Raw genomic sequence first — 9,533 nt, forward strand, 5'->3', positions numbered from 1 at the left:
TTGCACATAGTCATGGTTAAAGGCTGTTGTTAGATGCAACACACAGCAGTTATGAGTGGCAGGCTTCCTCCAACAGCTCTGTTTGTGTCTTTCCCAGACACGTGCCTTCCTGACCGAGTACTACCGGGAGCATAACCTGGAACTGTTACAGCTGCTGAATCGGCTGGGTCAGGCGTTACCCACCTGGCTCAGAGAAGAGCTCCAGAGCACCAGCTGGAGCTGAGAGGACGTCTCCTACACCTCCAGTATCAGAACACCTAAAAAAAACAGTGTCCACTCACTACAGAGGTATCAAAACCACTCGGTTCAAAACTACAGTAGCAGATGAAATGACTGATAGCTTTGAACGGACTGCAAACTTCAGCCTCTCTCTGCTGCCAAGGTGCTCACTGTCTGGGAGGTTGATGATGAGGGAATGCTGGGAAATTTAGTCCCTCCTTTTACCTTAACGACAGACCTGCCTGTCAGGCCCAGGACGCACTACCGATGTGGACAAGCATGAATTCATTGGTGACTTAAGTGTGTCAATACACACTAGTGCTCGTACAATAAACACACACAGTCTAGCCTTGATCATCTCGTCTGAGGAATGATTGTAAAACACTGTACATTTAAAAGCGTTGTATATTTTGGGTCCGGGTGGGTGCGATAGTGACAGTTGAACCTGACAGCGTCTGAATAGGATGTCTAGAGGACGTCAGATCCACAGCCCTTCTCTTCCCCACATGCACAAACGCACAAATCTGGATCAGAAACCAAATGGTAAGAAAGTATATGCAATGTCTGGTCTCCCACTAGAGTCCGGTGGAAAGCTTGTATTTCAGGTGTCTTATCAGGTGTATCTCCGTATTTTTCTTATCCATGCACTTTCCTCTTCACTACGCACACTGAAGTGTGGATGTTACTGTAGACGCTGTGGCAGGAGCTGTGAAAGCGGGAGAGGAGAAGGGCTGTGCTGTGATTTGTGGTCTGTCCTACACAAGGAGGAGCTGCTGGTTTTTTGTAAAAAAAAAAAAAGAAATTGTATTTTAAAAAAACTCCCAATGCTGTATTATCCCTAATAAACACTCGGAGAGGTTGGATATGTTTGTGTAAATCATTTGGTCTTGCATTGATTTTCTTTTGAGAAGAGAGCAGAAGGTATTATGTGCTTAGTCTTTTTGGCACTTAATTCGATCCGAGTCGCTGTCTGCTTCCTGATTATTAATTTCTACACTATTTCAGCTCAAGGGAAATTTGATACCAGTGTTGTCAGTTTTTAATTACAGATTGCATTAGACATACACTGTTGAAAAGTATAGGGTCTGCGAGATTTTTTTCTATGCAGTGTCACATGATCCTTCAGAAATCAATCTAATATGCTGATTCAAGAAACATGATGCATTTTTTCAAGATTATTTGATGAATCGTAAAGAAGAGGAACTGAAAAGGCTACCTGTGAGTGTTGCCACAAAATTGACTTTCAGCGGGAACACAGTTCTGTCTAGGGATGCACTTTTTAATATTTTTATATTTGCTGCTTAAAAGCACAAGAAAAATATGTGTAACAGTAATATTGTGTCTGATAGTAAATGCATTAAGTAGCTCAGCCTTCATTTCAGACTTCAAGCAAACCGCATTTCTCTAACCACACTTCACACTACTGCTTAATGAGCTTCCTGTGGAAGAGTTGCAAAGTAAAAACATATCTGTAAAAAGAGACCCATAAAAATGTGAGAAGATGATTTCCCTTTTGAAATGGACTTTGTAATAATTTCTCTAAATACACCAACACTATGCATGAGGGACTGATATGCATATGTCATTTGTTGTGTAATTAACCCCCTTCAGTTTCTTTTTTTGAATGCAGCAAGTTGTTATATGAATGGCCTTTTTGAGTAACATTCTAGTTATCATGCCTTTGCTGTCCACATAGTGGCGCTATAGACTTTGATTTAAGAGTAATGCTCTCCTCATCTCTCAGAATTCATGCATGCATACACACACACACGCTGTACACCTGGAACATTTCCACTCAGCCATTTATTAATATCACATGAGCTTTAATGCTTAATGGGCTGCTAAGTGGGTATTTGGCCACAAATGGGTTTACACCTCTATTGAGTGTGTTTGTGTATTATTCATGTACATTTAGTTGTAGTAGCAGAGCTAAAGAGCCACTGCTGTCCTAACTGACCTGATAAAAAGGCTTTGTCCATTTTTTTTAAATGATTTTAATGATTCTTCTTTAATCATCCTCTTGAGAAAGTTGTCTTTTGTCACATTGTGCTTTCAATACTTTAAAGTGATGGAAATTCTGTAATCATTTACTCACACCGTTCCTAACCAGAATGACTGACTGACTTGTGTGGAACACAAAAGAAGATTTGTCTGACAGTTTTTGTCTGTTTGTGTCCTTCAGGCTTTCATTGTGTGGACAAAAAAGAAAAGAAAAATACTGCATCTTTTGTGTGAACAATCCCTGTAAGGCTGGATTGCTGCTAGACATTGTCTCTGACAGTCAATTTTGCTTTAAATACATAGTTTTTTGAATATTATATACATTATATAATTATTTTTTTTGTTTGCCTTTTTTTTCTCATTCCGTCTGGCTGCCTCCTTCATTTTCTCTCAGTGCTCTGAAATTTCCCACTTGAGTGAGACTGTCGTCTGTTTTGGCTTAATGTAGGAAATTGACTCATTTTGTGGCATTGATTTCCTCTCTGCTGCATAGAGGAGATCGCTGGCAGAGCAAACCTGAGAGCGGTCGATAGCCCTTCAGAGGGCCGTTTGTGTGCCACACCTCTCCTCTCATTGGAGAGAGAGAGAGAGAGAGAGAGAGTCATTGTGTCATTGTTTGTTTCCCCCATTTTAATTCTCACAACCTTCGCCTGTATAACTACAGCACTATTGTGTCATTTTACCTTCATCCATAGGTGTTCCTGATGTAGCTGTTGTTTGCCAATGTCACATAATTTATGTTATCTGTCAGTGTTATTCAGAGGCCACTAGTTGAATGGCACTAGTTTCTCTTTTCATTTACTGAATCAGTAGGGTTCACAACGTGACACTTTTACCTCCAATTTGAGCCCAGGCCCAGGTATGTTGCTGTGCGTTTCTGCGGTTACTACTGATTTTTATTGATGAAATGGAAGGGACACACTTTTGAAAATGTCTTTATTAAAAAAAAAAAAAAGTTAAATCATAAGAAATAAAAATGTATCATCTGGGATGGAGACTGGTCTTAAAACGTGTTATATTTTGACAGAGACATGCAATGGTTGCTGAAACTGTTTAACACTTACCAAATTGTGTTCAGCAGAAGAATAAGTGTCTTACAGGTTTGAACCAACATGAGGTTGAATAAATGACAGAATTTTCTTTTTTTGTGAACTATACCTTAAAATGATGTGCATCTAATAAGGTCATCTTTACTGAAACTTCGTCTTTGAGTTCAGTAGATCAGTGCTTGTTGATCCATGAACACTTCCACAGTAAGCATCACTTTCAAAGTCTGCCCTGACAGCTGTTCTGGGAACTCATTTTCAGGTGAACGTCTTCGTGTGGTTCTGAGGTAACTGTACTGATGCTTTGTCCTGGGTCAAAATCACCCATGGTATATGTCCGATGGAAATTGTGAATTTGGAGATTAGCTTGAGGGGGAATCTTTCCTTCTTTATATTTAATGGGTGTAATACACTTACTAACCAGGTGGTGTCAACACTGTATTTCCTTTTGATTTCTTCCCAAATTGCCTTGTATTTTATTTTATTTTATTTTATATACAGATCCCCCACCAAGAGAAACATGCAGCATCTCAGTGAAAAAATATAAATTGTATACAGAGTTGTAAAAGTATATATCTGCTACAAACTGCAAATATCTTAACATTTATAAAATCAAGTTATCAAGTTTTATTTACCAATGTATAATATTTCAGACACAAACACATGATCCTGTAGGTTGGTGTGCTAGAGGAATGTAACATGGTCCTGTTAGAGGACAGCAGTGTTTACTCTCAGACAACTCCGCTCTGCTCACAAAGTTACTCAGACATACAGAACACCACTCTAGACTAACAAACCGAGAAGAGCTACACAACGGGTTTCATTTATCATTTACTAGTTTAACAAAAATTCTAATCTACTTTAGTTGGGGGGGAAAAGACCTTCAGGCTGCTAGATGGAGTATAACAGCAAGCATTCTCTGTTAATCTGGCTTGGTTCAAGTTGAACGTCAACATAAGGAGTCACCAAAGGGTTAGTCAACAGACAAGCAACTCGGTGGATTGGTGTCCACATTATGGATGCGCTTGTGCTTTGTTTCTCCTTGGCGCTAGGACTAATTCATACTACAGCGGAAAAGGTTCTCAGACGGGGCAGTGTTCCCCCACATATTGTTTTCGTGATGGTGGATGACCAAGGCTTCAATGACATTGGGTACCATGGCTCAGAGATCCACACACCAGTGTTGGACCAGCTGGCTGGCGAAGGGGTGAAACTGGAAAACTACTATGTCCAGCCCATCTGTTCCCCGACACGTAGCCAGCTTATGACTGGACGGTAAGAGACCCACTACTATTTTCCTAATGACACTGTTTTGCTTAAATACTGCGTGAATCTCACTGTATATACTCATTAAACGTATGTATAAACTACAATAAATGATCTTATACCGTCTAATTTAATATATTGCATATTCAATATAAGTATTGTTTCGCTATTGAAGTTAAACCCAGTGAATGTATTGGTATAGACAAGGATTCTATAAATCCAGAGGGCCACTGTTCTGCAAAGTTTATCTTCAACCCTAATCAAAGACTCGAGAGCAAGCTGATCAAGGTCTTCAGAGTTTGATCAGGGTGTGAGCTAAACTCTGCAAGAAACCTTGGTGTATAATCTGTGTTCCTCCATCACAATCACCAGCTACCATCTATTGATTCAGGTATCAGATTCACACTGGGCTTCAACACTCGATCATCCGTGCACGGCAGCCCCTCTGTTTGCCCCCCGACATACCGACGCTCCCTGAGAGGCTCCGGCAGGCTGGCTACAGCACTCACATGGTAGGGAAATGGCACCTGGGTTTTTGCCGGCCCGAGTGTCTGCCAACGAGCCGTGGCTTTCAAAGCTTCCTTGGATCACTGACGGGCAGTGGAGACCATTTTAGCTTCCAAAGCTGTGACGGTGCAGAGGCCTGTGGGTTCGACCTGCATGATGGAAACCGACCGGCCTGGGAGCTGAGTGGGAATTACTCAACAAGGCTTTACACTGAGAGGTGAGAAACGGCAACCATTTGTGAACCAAATACTGTGCTGCATTGAGTCATGTAAGCTTTTGTGCTCATTTGGACTCTTGCAGAGTGAAAGAAATCCTGAGAAGTCATGACCAGCGGACGCCCCTGTTTCTATATGTGGCCCTCCAGGCCGTGCACACACCATTACAAGCTCCTGGGCATCTTCTCAGACGCTACCAGACCCTTGGAAACAGACCTCGGCGCCACTATGCTGCAATGGTGAGCGGTGTAGATGAGTCAGTAGGGGAGATTGTCAATGAGCTGCGTGAGCGAGGCTACTACAACAAGTCTGTGCTCATCTACTCTTCAGACAACGGGGGCCAACCTCTCTCAGGGGGTTGTATTTGGCCCCTGCGTGGCGGCAAAGGCTCCTACTGGGAAGGTGGAGTGCGAGCAGTTGGTTTTGTACACAGCCCACTGTTAAAAAGGAAGAGGGTGGTGAGTCAGGCTCTGATTCATGTTTCCGATTGGTACCCAACCTTGCTGTCTCTTGCAGGATATAGTGAATCTGATTCCAGCCACCTGGACGGCCAGGATGTTTGGGGTGCTATAAGTAGCGGCCTGCCCTGTCCACGAACTGAAATCCTCTTCAACATTGACCCTGTGTCACGCAGGCATGGAGAAGTCGACCCGAGACTCCTAAATGTTAATGGTTTTGGGATCTGGGACACAGGAGTGCGTGCAGCCATTCGAGCCGGTGACTGGAAACTCCTGACAGGGAACGTAGGCGACGGAGACTGGTTTCCTCCGCAGACGATGCCGGGAGGTCCGCAGCAGTGGCAGGGCATGGAAAAGAGACGAGACCAGCGAGGGAAGTCTGTCTGGCTGTTCAACGTCACTGCTGATCCCTATGAGAGGGCAGATTTGGCAGAGGCACGGCCTGAGGTGGTCAAGGTACTGTTGGCCCGACTTGCTGAGTACAACCGGACTGCTGTGCCTCCGCGCAATCCTCCTGACGACCCGATGGCTGACCCACAACTTCATGGAGGGGTGTGGACTCCCTGGCTGGGTCAGGTAGAGGAAGGAGATGAAGGGCATGATGAAGAACCAGACAACACCAACAGAAAGGCCCGATCCAAGAGTACCTGCAGAGTCTGCAAACTCAGGGCCTTGTTTAAAAAGGTTGGTTCCCGTATGCAAAGGGCCGCTTTGTTCTTGTAGTCAGAAGAGGTAGTTGTAGACAGGGTTTCTGCATCCACAAAGCCATTTTTTGCTGGCAGTGTAAAAAATATGTGCAGCGACACTGAACTGTTTATGGCCTTCCTGCATTATTACACGGTAGTTCAAAGATTTCACTTACCAGCCATGAGCTTATTAGACAGTTCCCATCTGTATGATGCAATGGATTTAACGGAGCAGTTAAGGTAAATACCATTAATGGTTCTCAGACAGAAGCAGTCTGGATTTGATCACATGTAATTTCCACAAGTACTTAATGTAGATATTGCTGGGTCTTTGTTAGATGATCCAGTCATTTGAATACAGCAAATGGTGTAAGCAGTGGCATTGATTTGATAGGGAATAAAACAGCACTTATATTGTTCTTCAGTTGTTCCTGGACCAGTGTTCTCTTATCCACCCTCTGGTTCACTTTCTCATTTTCTCTCATCTATCTGTTCTTTCTCTGACATTCCTCTGCCTTGCACTCCTCCTCACGCCTCTTTCATTCTCCTACCTTTTGCTTTAATGCTTGTGCTCTGACATTACCCACCACAACCAGAATAACACAAGATTCTACTCCTCCACCTGTTCCTCTTGCATTCCTTCTCAGATTGAGAAGATCAGGTCAGTGCAGATGTAAAAGCAAGAAAAAGAGCGATAAACGAAGTTCTTTTATGTAAAACGATGGCTATTTGAGGAGGAGTAAGATCATTATTGGGTATGAAGGCTGTGTGCCTTTTATATGAGACATTCTTGACCTGTTCATCTCCTGATTTCAAGAGATTTTAACTCAATTCACAAGACTTGATGAAATGTGCTCTCTATTCAGTGTAATGCATATTTCAAAATAACAGTTTAGAAATAATTTGAATATTAAAATTTTACCTCTACGTATGTAAATGGTTTTACTCTCATGTAATTGTATTTGTGATTGTCTTCTTTCAGCACCCCTACAAAATAATCCATCCTTTTGACTTGTTCACAATAACATAGTCCTCCCATAAAGATGTGTTCAGTCAAAAACCATGAATGAAAAACTAACCTCTATCAAGCTGGAGGCAAATGACCTCCATTAAACACATTCATATGAAGTAATTAAACAAGAAGAATGTTTCCTTAAGTTTTACTGTAATAAATGCTTCACTGTTGCAAGATAAGGAATCTAGAGCAAGGTAAAAAAAAAAAACAGTTAAAGGATAAAGTTAGTACGTAGTTAAGATAATGCAAAACAGATGTTTACCTTAACAGCTGCAAGAATCACTGTATCTTTTGTTGGAGACTGTTGTTGTTGTTAAAGATTCATTAAACCATGATTCAAACTAACTGATCTGTTCCTACTTTCCAGCACATTGTTATTGCTTAATATTGTCACGTTCTTTTGTAAAAGTGTTAAATGTAAAAGGGATGGTTGGCCCAAAAATGAAAAAGTCATCGTTTATTTACTCTCATGTCAAAACCTGTCTGACTTTCTTCAGTTTTTTTTAGTTCATACAGTCAAAGTCATTGGGCACCAAAACAGTTTGGTTTATCAACATTCTTCAAAATATCTTGTGTTCAGAAGAAGTAGTTATATTATATAGTCAGTCAGGTTTGGAACGACTTGAGGGCGAGGAAATGACTTCGTTTTAAGTTTTTGGGTGAACTATCCCTTTAAGTTGTGATTACATTTGCTCTAAACTTGTGAAATTACATAAACCTACTTCAGACATATATTTTGGAAACACAAAGTCTAGTGTTGGCCACACCTTTATAATCTCTGATGTAAATCTGTTGTATACTTATCTTAGGTCATAGTCCAGAGGGCTTTTTTATTTCCTGTTATTATTTGCCCATTCAAAAGAAGTGGGGGAAAAAGTCTGGAATGTACCTGGATGAATTACAACAACTATAAATGTTAAAATTCCACCAATACAACAAATACACTTCCTCCTCCCGTTTATCTCTGAAAACAACTCAAAACAGTATCAACCCACTTTGGAAAAGACATCAACTGTGGTAAGAATGCACAATGGGCTGGCCCAGAGAGAGAGAGTCTGACTAGCTCCCTCACTCTCTGTACATGAGTCATTCTGAACACATGCTGGGCTTGGCATCTCTTAAAGGTGCTGTGAGCGATTTGTTTAAGAAATACCAAGCATAAAATGTGCTTACTGCCTGACAGATAAAGGCATTCAGGTTAAAAAAGGGACTATAAGGGGTCCAAAATGGGGGTTTTTGTTGCCAAACTGCAGAATCAGTTGAACGGAACACTGTTGTCCATGCTCACAATGTATTGTAGTGGATGAGAAACTAGACCAGCTATGGAATCGTTACAGAAAACTCTGTACTAATAGAGTGTGTATATAGGAGCTGAATACATTTGAATCCATAGCTTTCTTTACAGTTAAACCACAAGTTATGCTACATGCTGTGATGAAGGGATGTTGTAATTATATCAAATGTTTCTCAGGCTCAATTAGATCTGATGCCATCACTCTGAAGATCTTAACTGTGTTTGTGCCACATAAATGTCAGGTGGCTTTATAAGAATATTTCTGCCCGTTTTAATTCAAATGTGTTGCATTGTTTATGTTTCCAATATGTCACACGCCTACAGTCATACTCCCAAACAAAGCTCTCCTGAATCGATTGAACCTTATACAATTGAGCCTCGCTATACTGGACTTTTTTTTTTTTTTTTGTAACATTTATTTATTTTTGGACTAACACCAATTTATTACAAAACTCTTGGCAAGGCTTGAAGTGTATGTGTATGTCACTGTAACAGTCTTAAATTCATTCCCAATGGGACGTACCCAAAAGGATTCTCTTCAGTGAGGGAGTTAGCTATGAACCGCTTGATTCACTGTCTCCTTCACTTCACTGATTAGCTTGTGACTGTTTTGTGAAGCTTTTCTGATTGATTCATTTAAAAGAACCAGCTCAATTGAATCATTTTTTTGGCAAATCGCACATCACAACTCATTGCTTTTGTTGTGTCATTTAACAAGCACAACACAGCTAAAAAGATATACTGTAAAATAATCATACAAGAAACACTGAGACACACTTGTCACTTACCTTTTTGTACTGTTAACCATTGTGCATGTTTGAATTTG

At 41.1% G+C, this 9,533-nt stretch overlaps 2 protein-coding genes across 6 annotated transcripts in view; both read left to right on the top strand.

Moving 5' to 3' along the window:
• The window catches only part of LOC113112730 (bifunctional heparan sulfate N-deacetylase/N-sulfotransferase 2-like), a 108,037-nt gene extending 106,953 nt beyond the window's left edge, over positions 1 to 1,084 (top strand). For 4 of the 5 annotated variants that reach the window (XM_026278518.1, XM_026278521.1, XM_026278519.1 and 1 more), the window contains one exon: positions 98 to 1,082. In XM_026278518.1, coding sequence (XP_026134303.1) covers positions 98 to 223 — 126 coding nt within the window. In that variant the 3' untranslated portion in view covers positions 224 to 1,082. Of the gene's footprint in view, positions 1 to 97 lie in introns of all 5 variants that reach the window. The other variant, XR_003293471.1, reaches the window with a different exon arrangement.
• A 137-nt stretch (positions 1,085 to 1,221) lies between these two features.
• On the top strand, positions 1,222 to 8,997 carry LOC113112736 (arylsulfatase I-like). Its single transcript, XM_026278562.1, has 3 exons — positions 1,222 to 4,541; positions 4,924 to 5,256; positions 5,340 to 8,997. The coding sequence occupies exons 1-3, from the start codon at positions 4,282 to 4,284 to the stop codon at positions 6,433 to 6,435; spliced, it is 1,689 nt and encodes a 562-aa protein (XP_026134347.1). The 5' UTR covers positions 1,222 to 4,281; the 3' UTR covers positions 6,436 to 8,997.
• The last annotated feature ends 536 nt before the right edge of the window (positions 8,998 to 9,533 follow it).

This window comes from Carassius auratus, chromosome 13, assembly GCF_003368295.1.
Source record: "Carassius auratus strain Wakin chromosome 13, ASM336829v1, whole genome shotgun sequence".
Lineage (NCBI taxonomy): Eukaryota > Metazoa > Chordata > Actinopteri > Cypriniformes > Cyprinidae > Carassius > Carassius auratus.

Coding starts and splice junctions, on each gene's coding strand:
- LOC113112736 (XM_026278562.1), top strand. CDS start 4,282: ATGGATGCGCTTGTGCTTTGTTTCTCCTTGGCGCTAGGACTAATTCAT. Junction 4,542..4,923: donor AGCCAGCTTATGACTGGACG/GTAAGAGACCCA, acceptor CTATTGATTCAG/GTATCAGATTCACACTGGGC. Junction 5,257..5,339: donor ACAAGGCTTTACACTGAGAG/GTGAGAAACGGC, acceptor GGACTCTTGCAG/AGTGAAAGAAATCCTGAGAA.